At 36.2% G+C, this 17,337-nt stretch overlaps 1 protein-coding gene across 1 annotated transcript in view; it reads left to right on the forward strand.

The window, feature by feature from the left end:
• The first annotated feature begins 8,559 nt into the window (after nt 1–8,559).
• met (MET proto-oncogene, receptor tyrosine kinase) overlaps nt 8,560–17,337 on the forward strand; it is a 60,696-nt gene continuing 51,918 nt past the window's right edge. The window contains exons 1-3 of the mRNA XM_077517246.1: nt 8,560–9,310; nt 13,744–14,755; nt 15,705–15,902. Of these exons, the coding sequence (XP_077373372.1) occupies nt 13,745–14,755; nt 15,705–15,902 (1,209 nt within the window). The 5' untranslated portion in view covers nt 8,560–9,310; nt 13,744. The remainder of the gene's footprint in view (nt 9,311–13,743; nt 14,756–15,704; nt 15,903–17,337) is intronic.

Raw genomic sequence — 17,337 nt, forward strand, 5'->3', positions numbered from 1 at the left:
TGTTTGTGTGAGTGTGTCGACATCAATAGACTGTCTTTTGTTTTATAAAAGTGCAATTCTATTAGTTCACCACAGGATGGCAAAAACAATTTATGCATTGTCTCTTCAACAAAATGTTTCACACTGCATCTTTAATTTTGCAACATCAATACTCAATAGGCTGTTTGTCTTTTTAGAAAAAGTCCATATCAACAGTTTGTTTTCACTGAGGTCACTGTTTCTGTTAATGAATTTAACATCCAACAGTTACGAGAGAAAATGTTACAATTTTGAAATATAGTATATTGTTTTGTTTAAAAAAAAAAGCAACCAAATTGTTGTTTTATGTTACAACATATCAAACTTTTGTTAAATAAAAAAAAATTAAGAAAACACATTGATAAAAATACTGTTTGAAAAAAAAAAATACCTGAAAAAAAAGGAAAATGGCAGCAAAAGACACTAGATATGTGCAAGTGTCTGAAGTTCATCAATTTGACAAAAGGCATTTTGTCAATTTTTGCTCGTGACATAAAGCAAAATAAAATAAAATAAAAAATCGGTCGTGGCACCTGTAAATCAAGGTACCAATTATGTTTTAAAACAAGTTTGTGAGCTTTTTTTTAAGTTGTATAAAGTTGTAAAAATAAATAAATAAAATAAATTAACTGTGGGTGAGGACTGGAGATAAATCGGATGTAGTTAGTGTACAGTGATCATTGGGGTTTGTGTGGGAAATTTGCGTCCCCTTGTGGAGTCGCCCATTGTTGATCTGATGCAGGTATGTCAGGTCAACTCCATGTTTGTGGTGAGGTGGGCGCTTCAAAGTAGGACCACCACTGCATTCAACATCAGGTTTGCGGAAAGAAATTCCCCACACATACTGTAATTATAAAATAAAATGTTTGGTTGGGTTCTCTCTGACTACTTTAGCAGAACTTTCTGCAGCGTCTAACCTGCTAGCTAAAAGCTGTAAATTTAGCAAATGTCTGTGTATTCAATCCAAACATGCTGTGTCAGGGACTTCCAAACACGTGTATTATTATTATTATTATTATTATTATTATTATTATTATTATTATTATTATCATTATTATTATTATTATTATTATTATTATTAATTTATTTTTTTAAACAATTGACGTGCTGAAATGTAAATTACATCCAGCGTACTCTCTCCATTGAGAGTAGTTTACCCCATGTAACATGATTTTTTTTGACCAACATGTCACACATTCAAGAAAAAATAATAATTAAGACATTTAGGCCATGTGAACGTCCCCACGTTGATTTTGGTAGCATGAAATGGCGTTGATTTATGGCCAGAGGGCAAACACTGACTCTCACACTCAACATAAAGACATCTTCTTATGTTTACACCGCCACTGTATTTTTGATTCATTCTCTTCTTTCCTCTTCAGAAGATTCATTCGATAACCATAATCATAAAAGCACAAATAACTCTTCACATCACATGCTGGGATAGAGAAGCAGTGGCGAGGTGGCAAAGATAAAGAAAAAAAATGCTTGTGGTAGTGTTTCTTATTTCATAATGAAGCAACTCCCTCTAGTGGATAAAATAGATAAATACAAAATAAAATTTTTGGAAAAGTACAACAGTGCATACTCATGATTCAGCACCCTTTTTATTTTAATCCTAAAAGCAAACCGAACAAGAATCTTTGTTTCTTTAATCATATTAATTGTAATTATTTTAAATGTTTTTACTGTGATTATTGCAGTGTTTGGATAATATCAAGTTTCTTTTTCTGTAATGTTTTCTATGTAAGGTACTTGTTTTGTACACGAAATGTACGATACAAATGAACTTGCCTTGCCCTTGAATTCAAATATTGGTAATCACTTTTTTTTTTTTTTTTTTTTTCTTAGCATATTTTAATATTTTAAAAAAATATATCGAAATTTTTGGGGAACAGCATCAACTTAGATTTTTTTTGTGTAAACCTGATTGGTGGTATATCCCCACTTATCCAAGAGTTGTTTGGGTAAAAATAAAATAAAATAAAATAAAAAATAAGTATAGTCCACTGTAACTTTTTAGTTGCCTCTTAATAGCAAACATTGTCTTTTAAAGGGATAATGTTGCTTTTACATAGGATGGGAATGTTTAAACACACATTTACCATATTAACATACAGTTTAATTTATTCCATGCTTGTAAGTTGTACCTCACTCATACATCAAAACCTCTCTCCCAGTTGAAATAAACAGAAATGCTATTAATCTTCCAGCCTAAACAACATAAATGTTTGTATTTATGTTTTTTTTTTTTTATTAAAGAAAACTACTACTCTCTAATATTGTAGGCTACTTCATAAAAAAACATGTAATAGTTATGAAAATGATAATAATAATAATACTAACAATAATAATAATAATAATAATAATAATAATAATAATAATAATAATAATAATAATAATAATAATAATAATAATAATAATGATGAGGATGATGATGATAATTAAATACAATTTTGTGCATTTATCATGTTTTAAGGATACAGTTCATTGTGCTGCTCCTTCTGGTGTACCCGCTTTGGCCACTGGGAGGCAGTATAATACAATTCAATTCAATTCAGTTCAAAAACATTTGATTTGTCCCCCAGGGGCAATTCAGTGGCATACGAGCAAGTTGAAAAAAAACAGGCATTAATCCAATAAACATAAAATACATACATAAGAAATACTATAGCTAAAAAAAACATTCCAGCTAACTAACAATAAGAAAAAAGAAAGTGCTCTGTGCTTCACACTAAAGCGCTACATGCGTTCCGTCAGTCAGTCTGTCGCAGTTTGGGCCAGGCATGCTTGTGAGCCTTCTTACATTATCAGTGTGTTTTTCAAATAGCTGCTAAAACCATGGTTGGTATGTCAATTGCCGTTTTGCATTGTTTGTTAGCATTAAGCTAAGCGGACTTTCCTTAGGCCAAACTATATGTATGTGGCTGTTTTACATTCACAACAGGTTATTCTCTTTGCTTTATGCATAGTTTGACTTTAAACTTTGTCTGGGAGTGGCATCAAACAGCTTCAAGGCTATTTTTTTCTTTTCTTATTAAAAAAAAAAAAAAAAAAGAACCAATATCTGCCAAACTGTCGCATACTTTGACGTGTGCCGAATTGAGTTCACTTCCACTATGCGATGCTTGTATCGTTCAACTTTTGAAGTTCCAGCTTGAACGTGTTTGTGACCACAATTTTTCCCAAAACAGTTTTTCTGGGCCTTTTATGCAAAATTGGTTACGCTTCAGGGTTGTTCCTGCTGTATGGAAATCTTTCTATTCAAAACAAAAGAGTTGTTATTCTAATCATTAGAATAGCAACGGAACTCATTTGTTAACAATGTCATGTAAGATGCCTGCGCTTAAATGGTGGAGTCGTAAAAAAGTTGGACATGTATAGTTGTTCCAAATGTCTCTTGATTGACTAAATAGGCATGCCGCAAAACCTTTGTCGATTTAGTGCCAAGCATTGAGTACTTGTGTTCCTTTCCAGGGGTTGATGTGGTCCTCTTCTGATATCCGCTGCAATCAGTCCATCACTTGGACGTTGAAGATGTTGCACGAGATGAACAGCTTTCATTTGATGTCTCCGGCGTGAGGTGAGGTGAGGTGGCAGATGCAGACGTAGGTGCGGGTGCTAAGGCCCAGTCATTTCCTGTCATGTGCGCCATTACGTTACTTTGATTTCCTGTGACTGAGATGGTGGGGGGGGGGGATAAGCAGCAGAGTCAAAATTGCCACATCGTGTGACTTTCGGATGATTATGAATGAAAAGGCATCCATTTTCTATAGTGCTTGGACTCATCAATTTTGCAGGTGAGCTGGAGGCGACATATGATAGGCGACTTTGGATGGGATTGGTCACCAACAAATGTCAGGCCAAGGTTATTATCAATTATTTTTAACTGATTGTATATGTTATATACAGAAGCTGTACAATTTTAATCATTAATTATAATGATGTCATGAAGGCTCTTAATTGTCAACATAAAAAATTTCACATCTTAATTTTTTTTTTACAATTTTAAAATTATTTTTAAAAATGTATACGTTAAATATGTTATTTAAAAAAAATACATACAATATTAATATTAAAAAAATAGGTAAATTCATTCATTCACATTATAGTACATACACTCATGCATCCCAAAGTGTAATAATTACATCTTTAAAGATTAACTTGCATAAATATAAAATTAGTGATTGGAAAATGGAAAACATGACAACCGAATGAAAAAATCAGAATCTTTTTTTAATTACAATTTTACGTTTTGAATTTTGTTTTTACATTTTAATGTCATTATTATTATTAATAATAAAAATAAAATAATAATAATAATAATAATAATAATAATAATTATTATTATTATTATTATTATTATTATTATTATTTTATTAATTGTTTTAATTTTTATACCAATGTTTACGTCCCTTATTTATTTTAATTATGGAATGTTTAATTTAATTATAAAAAACATTATACAGTGAAAATTTTAATGCTAAACATTGATATTCACAACTGATCATATTAATAATGGGATATTCTAAGTATTAACTATAACTGCCATTATGAAGTCATTAAATTTTTGTGTCTTCTAATGTTACAGTAACAAAAAACCCCCAAAAACAAACCCAAAAAAATCTGCCTGAAAAGTGAAAAGGTCTGTTTTGATGGGTGTGAACCACGTGATAAAATTGAATTTACAAAAGTACATGAACATACAGCACATGCTTTTCATTGGACAGCAATAGTTAATACAGACAACACCATGTAATTTTTTCCACACATATTGTACTTTTCATGAAAACAAACGTCCTGCCATGCAAGGTGTTGTGTACGTTGTAACGCACGTGACTCATACGTTGTTTATTATGACAGGCCAGCTGCACGCACAAAAAATAGATTGTGAGCATAGTTTGTCACATTGCAGGTGTTGCGGTCGCAGGACTCCGTGCTGCGACGTTAGAACCAGAACCGGTACCACATTACGAGCTTTTCCACATTCCGACCTCGTCGTCCTTCTTCCTTCTCAACCCCGTTCCACGCCGAAGCATAACAACGCTCATGGCCGCAAGAGCCACACTGACACACCCATTGGGCACACAAACACATACACACACTGCAAGACACACCCCTACGCGCGCGCGTAACTGTCTGTCAGTGTGTGGGCCCCGAGGCCAAGCTAAACCGTGCCCTCTAATCAGCCTGACACGAAAAATATGAACAGTTTTGGCTCGTCGTTGCAACGCCAGTGATTAGCGTCCACCGCTATGTGGGAGCGCTATGCTCGAAAACATGTTAAATAAGTCAAGTCATGTATACCTAATTTTATGTTGCTTATTGACGCTAGCTTTGGGGGCTTCGTCAGGCAAAAGGGAGGTTGTTTTTTTGTCTGTGTTAGCTTAGCGGGCTAGTTGTGTATTTTAGAGGCGGTATTGTTGTTGTAAACAAACACCGCTGAGCTAACTCACGTTAATCCAGAGCTAAATGTTAGCGTAGCTTGTCATAAAACAACCCACTCTTGTTTTGACACTGGACGTGCGCTTCAATCATTCGGCACTCCCGCTAATGATGTGCACTTTTTGTCCTCGAGGGAAGCTAGATTGTTAATTAACTAACATCTATTGACCAAAACTTAACTGTGTGACTGAGCTGGAAAAGCGTGGTGAAGTGCTCTTCGGGTTCGGGACAAAATCCTGCCCCCAAGTGGAGGAGTGGGAAGAAAGGAGCAGAAGATGGACAGGAAGATGGACTAGTCTAAATATGGTATTATGGTTGATATTGTGTTCGTTAAATATGAGTTAAGCAGCAAAATCCACCCGTGTTTATCCATTTCAGGGGACGGCCATTTTGCCACTTGCTGTCGACTGAAGATGACATCAGCGTTGCTCATGTAACAACCAATCACGGCTCAGCTTCAGAAAACAGGTGAGTTGTGATTGGTTGTTGCCTGAGCAACATCGATGTCATCTTTAGTTAATAGCAAGTGGCAAAATGGCCGCTCCCTGAGATAAATGAAAATGGCTGGATTTTGCTTCATAACTCATTTTCAACAAATGTAATACTGTGTTAATCAGAATGTCATGTTTAGACTAGTGAGGTCACATATATTATTGTTAAGAATTTTTTTTATGGTCGACTTCCACTTTAATGGTAATATATTGTTATATATATATATTGTTATTGTATGACTGCTGACACACAAGATCGGACTGTCATGTTAAAAAAAGCTACAGTTAGTACACGGTGAATGCTGAGAGATGAATGTTCACCTTAATGCTATTGCTGATAAATACAAATATTGTGTTAATGATGAAAGACAAGCATTCACATAAATGGTATTACTCTATATGTAAAATAATAACATAAGGAAAATAAAGTCTGTTTCACAATAATGCTGAGACAAACATTTGTATCACACTAATGCTGTTGGAAATCAAAATGTTGAATGAATGCTGAGAGACAGACATGAAATATATATATATATATATATATATATATATATATATATATATATATATATATATATATATATATATATATATATATATATATATATATATATATATAAACAACAATATTTGTCATTCACAATACTCACTACCTTTCAACAATTGCACTTTTTGAATGCTGAGAGACAATCATCAACATTGTGCAACAAAAAGAAATGTTGCGCCAATGCTGGCCGGGAGATCGGCGTTCACATTAATATAGTTTGAAATACACTGAAATTTACAATCACAATCGTTGCCTTTTTAATGTTGAGAGACAAACATTCACACTAACTCCTGTGTCGAAAATGTGAAGCACAAGCGTGTTAATGCTTGTGTCTCAGGCTCAGCATTGGCGCGAAAGCTGTGGTTAAAACAATAATAATAATAATAATAATAATAATAAAAATAAAATAAAATAAAAAGACACTGCTCACCAGTAGGGGGCACCCTAGATAGAAATAAACCTGTGAGTTTGCTGTGACGTGCTTGTCTTTCAGCATTCATTGATGTTTTTGTTTTTTTTCTGTATGAATGATTGTTTGTAATGTTTGAGGGAAATTCTCAGGAATGTCAGTGAACAAAAAAAGCAACAAAAAAAGAGGAAACTACTTTCTTAGTGTTGATGTGTCATTTTACACGAAACCGTCAATCATTTCGACACATGACGACAGTCATCGTCTCTCGTGGAGACTGTGATTGTGTAGGTGTATGGGCGTGCACGCATGCGCGTGTGTGTGCGTTTGGAGCTGTCCTGCTTTCTTTCAGGAAGTGGCACAAAGGAATGTTTGGCCGTGATTCACGACGCTCCGCGGCCACGCAGCTCGTTATTTACGGCCCAGCGAGTCGTCGCTACGCGTGTGACTCAGTTTGTGGACGCCGGCGTCAGGTGCAGAGGAAATGACAATCGCTGTCGCTGTGTTTCAAGTTAGCTTGAAGCGTTTAACCGTCAACCGAGCTGTGGAGCAATCGGACAAGAATATGTAGGACAAGTTTGGCTTTGAAGGAACCCTGGAAATGTTGGAGATGAACTGAAAATGGCCTCTTCAAACTGACATGGCATACATCTTGTGTCTGTTGGGCTTCTTGACCCAAAAGTGGCCACTTTAAACTGGAGCACGGGTTTGAGAGACTTTTTTTTTTTTTTTTTTTGTGGGTCTTTTTTTTGTGAGTCTAGTCATGATACGCATGCCTACCAAAGTTGACTTTGAAGGAAAGGGCAATGACCACAAAATGGCTTCTTAGAACTAAAACGGTCGGCTCCTTATGTCTTTTTGGGAATAGCTTCTTGAGACTTTTTTTTTTTTTTTTGTGGGTCAAGTCATGAATGACATGCCTGCCAAACTTCATGTTTCTAAGTGCAACTAGCTTTAGAGGCTGAATTTATCAAATAAATTGAGACAAAATCTCTAGGAAAAGTTTGTTTTTAAAAGAACTAGATATTTCCCAAAAATGGCCAGTTTAAACTGGTGCACAGCTTTGAGAGACTTTTTTTTTTTTTTTTTTTTTTTTTTTTTTTGTAGGTCGAGTCATGATACACATGTCTACCAAAGTTGACTTTGAAGGAAAAAGGGCAATGACCACAAAATGGCTTCTTAAAACTAAAATGGTAGACTCCTTGTGTCTTTTTGTGAATAGCTTCTTGAGACTTTTTTTGTGGGGCAACTCATAATGCACATGCCTACCAAATTTCATGTTGCTCAAGTTGGGTTCGAAGGGATCAGAAATTACCCCAAATTGGCCACCTCAAACTCAAATGGCAGATTTGCTGTGTCTTTTCGGACGTGGCTTCTTGAGACTTTTTTTTGTGGGTCAACTAACTCATGAATGAATGAATGACATGCCTGCCAAACTTCACGTTGTCAAGTGAAGCTAGCTACTTTTGTCGGCTGAATTTCTAAATCAAGACAAAAAAAAAAATAATCTCCAAAGTTTGGCTTTGAATGAACCAAATGACCCAAAATTGGTCTCTATAAACTGGAATGTCTGAATTCCTTTTTTTTTTTTTTTTTTTTTTTTTTTACATTTGTTTTATTGGGCATGTCTTTGAGAGACTTTTTTTTTTTTTTTTTTTGTGTGTGTCTACTCATGATCATGCCTACCAAATTTCGTTTTGTTGTTAACTGGCTTTCGGGTCTGAATTGGGGACACAATGTTAAGGTAAAGTTGGCTTTGAAAGAATTGGAAATGACCCCCAAAATGGCCGCTTAAAATTAAATGGCAGGATTTTTGTTGCAAAAAACTCAAGTCTGTTTTATACAATAAACGTATATTAATATGTAACATTACAGTGGCCTGTTATGGTTCTTTATCGATGTTGATCATGATGGTGGAGAGCTTTTTTTTTTTAAAGTGGTATGTAAAACGTTAGAGTAACACTATTTTAATTAAAGTTAAGCTGTAAAAGTAAATGTAAGGCAAAGTGACTAAAAAAAATAGTCAACAGAGAGCTGTTATAGGGGAAAAGTTTCACCTGAACAGAGAACCAAAAGAGGGGCTGGCCACCTGCCGACGTCACGGCGCCGTGGGCGTGGCTCGGGGCGACGCGTGCGGAGGGAGGCGAGCGCGCACGCAGCGGAGCGGCAAAGCGGCAGCATCGCGTCGGCTGCGCGCACGCATCCGCGCTCATTCCTCACTCGCCCAAAAAGCTCCACACTGTTTTTGTTTACTTTTTCGTCACGAAAAAAAAAAAACAGAAGACAAAGAAGAAGAAAGAAGGAAAGAAAGAAAGAGGACGCCTGGACGAAGTTGAATCTGTTTGGACTTACTTGGAGAAGTTTCTTGCGGCGGAATATGATTTGAACGCCGGCAAACAGGTGACTCTACCGCCGCTTTACGCCTTAATATGATCATTGATAATCCCACTTGATATCGTTTTAAATGTATACAATCAACATGTTGACTTGGCTTTGTGAGCGTGTGCGCGTGCGCGTGCGTGCACGCCTTTGCTGCTCATGCAAGTGCGCGTCAGTGTGTCTGCATGACTCACTTTCCTCCTCAATTCGCAGCATTTTCACATCTTTTGTGCCTTTGCTACACTACTATTGTGTGCGAGCGCGTGTGTGAGTTTTGCAGGTGCACCCCCTCCCAAGTTTTTATGCTGATACTATTACTCACTTTTTAGCAGTAAAAGTGATTCCTCTGCCTCTCTAAGAGTTAAAGTAGCCCCTGATAAACTTTAGTAATGTGGTTAATGTAAAAACAAGAATAATGTGAGTTCATTTCACTTTAAGGGTTTCATGTATAGGCAGGGTATACTTTATATTTTTCATACTTGACATGCATGTATACAATAAGTACTTTTTTTGTTGCATGCAAACAACTGTCATGCCTATAGAGTACATATTATTTTCATCATTAACACATTCATTGCCAGACCAGCAAAAAAAATGCATCATTTGACGTCTTTTTCCGTCAATGGCAGTGAATGAGTTAATTGTATATTTGTAATAAATTGTTTAACGTTTGATGGCTGCAGCGTTTTATTTTGGGTTTGGCACAAATGTGCATCATAATGTAATTATATTTTTATTTTATTTTCCTTCAAGTAACTGCCTCTTTGGGTGCATTTTGTTTGGTTGTGGGTGTTTTCCTTTAAAAAAAAAAAAAAAGTCAACAACCCATATTGATGGTCTGGGGCCCTCTAGTCTGTGCCCCCCATCCCCCCCCCCCCACCCCACCCCCTTGCCCCACCTCCCAACATCTAAACATGGACATCACCATTGTGTGATGTGCGTGTGTTCTCATGCGACTGACATTTAAATATTCAAATCAGATCAAAACCAGGCTTGTTATTTTCCTAATGGCCACGTGGGGCCCCAACTCATCTTGACATGTATTTAAAGCACACATAAAGACAGCATGGATCCATCTGTGTCGCTGCATGCTAAGCTAATGTGCTGCTGTTGTTTTGATGCCTTTCCCGCCGCCGCACGTGCCGCAACCACATCAAGCTCAGCCGGCGTGCAAATTCACATTTTGAAAATACTACAGTAGCACCGCAAAGCTCAAACCCCCACGCCCCCGCCCACCAACTTTCCCCCCACGTCCCCTTTCACCCACCCCGCGTGCCGCTATTGAGTCGCCGGGTGATTTATCACATCCCACCAGGGTCCGTCTCCCGCCTCTTTGCTTTTAATTGAGTTTGTCGTAATGCTCCCCAGAGGCAAAGCGCTTGTATGGTTTGATAGCCCCTTTCATACAGAATTCCCTGAAAAATTGATGCATCTGGAAAATGATTGTAACCTCATGCGCCTTTCACACAGAACACAGCAAAGGCAGAATGTGACATTGTGCTTTCACGCAGCGATATGGTAATACTGCAATAAGATAGTAAGATAAGCTTTTGGTGTGATGCTTGACAGCAACAATTGCTTTCAACTCGACACGATAGGAGAAGTGAGCATCCGTCCCTGTATCATGAACAACCTTACGCACAGTTTTTTTTTTGTTTGCATGTCATTTTGTATTTTAATTTTTAAACTTAAATGAATTAAATATGACATATTAGAATTAATTAAATTAATTAAATCAACAATTTCATATTTTTATCCAAAATGTTGAAAATTTTTATCCAAATTAAATTAGATTTTGGGGGGAATTCTGGAAATTTCTTAATCTAAGTTTTTTTTTTTTTTTTTTTTATATTTTCATCATTTTTTTTATTTGTAATTTTAGTAATTTCATCAGAATTTTTTTTATTATTTGGATTTTTAAAGCTTTGATTAAAAATTTATCATTTCTGGCCGAAATTATTTTTAAATGTTTTTTGTGGGAATTTTGGAAATTTCATTATCTAAGATTGTTTTTTTTTTTTTTTTTGTAATTTCATCGTTTTTCATCCGAATTTTGTTATTTGGATTTTTAAAACTGATTAAAAATTGACCATTTCTAGATGAAATTCTTTTAAAATTGCATTTAAAAAAAATATGTTTTAGGAATTTGAACTTATTTCATTTACAATTTCTTTTAGAGTTTTTGTGTTAAATATTGAAAATTGTTCTTTGCTTTTTTATTCTGCACATTTCTTTCAAAAAATTTTTTTTTTATTTTGTAATTAGTTTCATAGAAATTGTGGGAATTTGCAGATAATTTTTGAATCAAATATGGACAATTAATTTAATTTTTAATTAGATTTTATTTTGTTTGAATTTTTTTTTTCCCTAATTTGGTTTTGAAATTTTTTCCAAAATTAAAATAAAAATTGAAAATTTCCATCTGAATTTTTTCATTAGAATTTTGATTTTGTGTGGTCGCATCGGAGGCATAACAGAATCCACTCTTGACAGTAATTCGTGTGCATTTTCACACAGTGACCCGGTAACCTGCAATCACATAGATTATTAGATGTCAGCATTAGAGACCGTGTGAAATGGCCTGTCCCGGCATTATCAAATGTCCCAACACACTGCTACCGTCCCACCTTTGATACTTCCTTTTCCGTATCGGTGCACATCAGAGCCGGAACAGAAGATCTGGCATGCATCCCCTTGTGCCTTTCACACAGAACCCGCAAAGATGGGACACTGACGTGTGCGCTTTCATACAGCCATGACATCGCGCCATCACATAATGACGTTTGTTTGCCGCACAGTTTGGGTGAATACAAGCTGGAAAATTGGGATTGAAAGCCTTATGATTGAGCAGGTCGTGACCCTTGCAGGCCCGACGAGTGCAGGGACGTACTCGCAAGCGTGTCAAGAGACACACTGGGGACTCTTTCAGATCCTTCAGTGTTTAAACACGTTCCACATTTTTTTCATCTGGTCTCTTTTGTGTTCAATATTTTTTGGGTGCTCCACTTTTTGCCGGCCCACTTTTTACGGTCCTCTTTTGTGTTCTACTTTTTGTGCTCCACTTTGTGGCCTTTTGCATGTCATTTTAAGCATCCCATTTGGTGTGTTCCACATGTTTGCGTCCACTTTTTTTTTTGTCTTTCACTTATTTTGCGTTCCATTTTTTTTTTGTATTCAACTCTTTGGGTCGTGGACTTTTTGTGTTCCATTTTGTTTTTGTTCTGCTTTTTTTTGTGCTCCATTTTTGTTGTTTTCAGTTTTTGGGTTGAACTTCTTGTACTGTGATTGTTCGGGTTTTTTTTGCATCCTGTTTTTTGTCTTCCTCCTTTTGTTGGATTTACTGTTTCATATTTTGCATTGTTTTTGTGTGCCACTTTTTGTTTTCCCTCTTTTTGTGCGCCACTCTTCATGTTCCGCTTTTTGTGTTGCACTTTTTTGTATTACGCTTTTTTAATGTACACTTTTTGTTTTCCATTTTCATGTATTCCGCTATTTTTGACATACTACTTTTGTGTCCCACGTTTTGTGTTACACTTTTTTTGTGCTCCACTTTTTGTACTCTTACACTTTTTTTTTTTTTTTTTTGTAGTTCACAGGGTTAATGTTCTGCTCTCTTTTATGTATTTTGGGTTGTAGTTTTTACATTAGAATTTTTGTTCTGCTCCGCTTTCTTGTGTTTTTTTTTTTTGTGCTCCGTTATTTTTGTGTTCCAATTTTCGGGATTCACTTTTTGTGTTGCACTTTTTTTGTTTACGTTACTCTTTGTTTGCACATTTTCTGTTCGATTTAATGCATTTCACTTTTTGTTGTGCATCCTTTTTTGTTTTTTTTTAATGCTCCAGTTTGGCAGTTTTTGTGTTCTGTTTTTGTGCTCCTCTTATTTGTGTTCCACTTTTTTTGTGTTCCATTGTTTTAATAGTTGACTTAGTTTTTCACTTTTTGTAGTCAACTGCTTAGCTTCTGCTTTTCTTCATTTCCTCCATCTCCTTTATTCGTGTTCACTTTTTTGTTCCACTTGATCTCTTTTCATGGTCGACTTTGTTTTCCACTTTTTTGTGCTCTTCAATTTATTGTCCTCCACATTTTTAGTCATGTACTTGTTTGCACGGCTGGACTGGCACAAAAAAATCGGCCCTGGCATTTTGTCTTAGGCCCACCTAAGACTGTTACTGTTACATAGCATGTTGTTCTACCACTGATGTTTATTGATAATGTTTCAGTTTGCTATCTATATTCAAAATATATTAATGGACTGGTCCTTCTAAACTGTAGGCCAGTCTCTTGTGATAAAATGTAGGAAAATAATAGTTAAAAAGCACTGCATCGGCCCCAAAAGTGGCTGGCCCACCGGGCAACTGCCCAGTATGCCAGTTGGCTAGTCCAGCTCTGCTGGTTTGTGCCATACTTTTAGTGTTCCACCTGCATCTTACATGTTTGTCTTCTTTTGTCATCAGGATGAGCCTGCGCTTCCTGCAAACGCTTCATGCGATTTCGCTTTTGTGCTGGTCCGTGTGGTCATCTGGCGCCGACGGCCGGTGCAACGAACCCCCTGAGTCGTCCAAAGTCAACCTCTCGTCGGCGCACCGTCTCCCGACGTTCACCGCCGACTTCCCGGTCCAGAACATAGTGACGCTGGACGGCGTGGTCTACGTTGGCGCCATCAACCGGATCTATGCGCTGTCACCCAACCTGACCAAGCTGTCCGAGTACCGCACGGGCCCGCTGCTCGCCAACGAGTCCTGCGGGTCCGGCGGCGGCGCCGGCGGCAAGGTGGATAACCACAATTTAGCTCTGGTGGTGGAGAAGATGTACGACAAAGGTTTGTACAGCTGCGGCTCGGCGGACAACGGCGTCTGCCGACGCCACGTGCTGGACGACGACATCAGTCCTAAGACGGTAGACGAGGACGTGTACTGCTTCGCTGACAAGGTGGCGCCCGGCAGGGGGACGCCGGCTGATGCCGACGTGGTGGTGGGCCCGTCAGGCTCGCAGGTGCTAAGCGTGGAGAGCAATATCATCGTGTTCTTCGCCGGCAACTCCGAGATTCCCGATTCGGGAAAGCCCCCCGACGACGCGGCCCGGCCACGCACCCTCTCCCTGAGGAAGATGAAGACCAGCCAGGACGGGTTCACCTTCTTCTCTGGCCTGTCCCACATGGATCTGATCCCGTCACTGCGAGGGAAGTACTACCTGCGCTACGTTCACTCCTTCCACAGCGGGCCCTTCACGTACTTCCTGACGGTGCAGCAGGTGAGCCGGGACTCGCCAGAGTTCCACACGCGCATCGCTCGCATGTGCTCCTCGGATTTGGTCATCCGCCGCTACGTGGAGTTGCCGCTGGAGTGCATCAGCACAGATAAGAGGCGGCGGCGGCGCTCGGCCGAGGACGACAACGTGTTCAACCTGCTCCAGGCGGCGCACGTGGCCAAGGTGGGCGACGACGAGGAGCTGCAGCGACACCTCAAGGTAATTATTGTTACATATATATATATATATATATATATATATATATATATATATATATATATATATATAAAATTTGTTACCATATTTTTCAGCATATATTTTGTATTTTGAGTTATTTTATTTTATTTAATTTTATTAATTTTTTTTACGTTGAAATTTGTGAAATGTTTTGTTTTTATAATTTGATCTTATTTGAATTGAAATTTTGGAAATCCTCATCTTTTTTTTAAATTAGATTTACAATTTGAAATTTTGGGAATTATTGTCAATTTTCTTTTTTTTTTTTACTAATTAAATTAATGTAAACATTTGAAAATTCCACATTTGAAAAGTTTTTTGTGTGTGTGTATTAATTGTTTATTTAACAAAATATTAAAACATTTAATCCAAATGTCATTAGATTTTAGATTTTACTGAAAATTTCCAGCTGAAAGTTTGTTTGTTTTTTGTCCAGATTTTGGACACTTATGTCTCAATTTGTTTTTGCAATTTTTTTTTATCTGTAATTCATATATATACTGTATATATATATATATATATATATATATATATATATATATATATATATATATATAATAGTTAAAATATAATATAATATATATATATATATATATATATATATATATATATATATATGAATTACAGATAAAAAAAAAATTGCAAAAACAAATTGAGACATAAGTGTTTTTTTGTTTTTTTTAATGAAATGAAATACGAAATAATTCTGTCCAATTTCTTTTCGGTATTTGATGTTTCTTTTATTGTTTTAAATAATTGAAATTTTCCATCCTATTTTATTTCTGTATCTTTTTTGTTTAAAATGTTTGAGATTTTTGTCCAAATTTATTGTTGAAATTTCTATTAAAATTATTTATATACAATAATTTTTTTTTTAAATTAGTCAAGTCAAATTTTTCATTTGTATTTATTTATTTATTTATTTTTTAAGGTGGAGGAGGGAGATGACGTGCTGTTCGCCGCCTTCGCCCGCGGCAAGCCCGACTCGAGCGAGCCCACCGCCAACTCGGCCGTGTGTGTCATGAGCATCAAACACCTGAACAACATGTTCCGGATGTACATGCAGAAGTGCAACACGGTGGACCCGTATCACTTCACGGGTTCCGATGGCAGGGCCTGCTACAACGTGGTGAGTACTGCCGGATCGCTTGGCAAATGATTGTGCAACACTTCCATGGCAAAAATACATTTGCTCGAAAATAATGTGACACTGACAGGAGAAACTCTAAGGTTCAGTACAATCCATTAAGAACTTTGAACATGTTTAAGATGTCTTTGTGGCAAGAAAAAGTGGCAACCTTTTACAAACCCTGATAAAAAAAAAAAAAAAAAAAAAACTCATTATTTGCTCCATTCACAAGCATTTGCGAGCATTCGTGGCTTGGTGAGATACCAGCTTAATAGACTTGTCACATAAGTGCAAAATGCAGTTAACCACTGTTAATAAACTCTCCACCTTAACTTTGCTAACTAAACGTGACAGTTATTCCCATCACTTTTTTGTTTGTTTTAAAAGAGTAGAACACTACTTTGGTAAGAGATAACAAAAAAAGCAGTCAAGCTCAACTCTGATGCCAGGTAAGCACAATTAAGGTAAACCAAAAAAAAACAAAAGCTGTTCACAAGTTAATATTGTTTTTGATACTGTCTGACCTGCGACCTCTTGTTGCATTCTTGTGCGACCTCATGCAATGTCTGCAGTTCAAACGTTTACGTTTTTAACAGTGGATTTTTTTTCCCACAATTTTTTATTTTTTTATTTTTTTGGGAGGGGGAGAATTTAAGCATTGTTTAATATAAATGTTTTTGTGAAATTGCCAGGTTTTGAAAAATTTCCTTCCAAATTTCATTGCTTTTTTTTTTTTTTTTTTTTTTTTTTTTTCTCTCCAAATCTGGAATTTACATCCAAATTTATTGGTGTAAAATTCGATTTTAAATCTCTTTTTAAATTTAAAAAAAAATCTTCTTAATTATTATTATTATTATCATTATTATTATTATTATTATTATTATTATTATTGTTGTTGTTGTTGTTGTTGTTGTTGTTACTTTTTACCCCGCCTACTGCCAAAGCCAGCTGAGATAGGCTCCAGCACCCCCCCACGACCCTTATGAGGAATACGCAGTCAAGAAAATGGATGGATGGAAATAAATGTTGAAATTTTCTTTTCATTTTTACAGATTTTTTTTGCGTGATATAAAAAATATATATAAAAAAAATTATTTTTTGGAAATTTCCATTGGAATTTATTTTTGCAGTTTGGAATTTGTCCGATATTTTTACATTTTAAAAATAAGTGTACGGATGTTTTATTCATTATTTTTTAGATAATCTTTTGTAATTTTTTTGGTCTTTTTTTTTTTTTTCATAACTGATGAAAAAAAAAAAAAAAATTCACAAAACATATGGATCACCTTCCCATTACCTCTACTGTTTCCACAGGAAAAAAAAAACAAGATTTATTATTTATTTGTAAGAATGGATGAGTACGGATACCAGGTATTGTTATCTGGCCAAATACCAGCCTTATTTTAATGTATGAAGTTCTCATGGTGCCCTGCGA

This window comes from Festucalex cinctus, chromosome 3, assembly GCF_051991245.1.
Source record: "Festucalex cinctus isolate MCC-2025b chromosome 3, RoL_Fcin_1.0, whole genome shotgun sequence".
Lineage (NCBI taxonomy): Eukaryota > Metazoa > Chordata > Actinopteri > Syngnathiformes > Syngnathidae > Festucalex > Festucalex cinctus.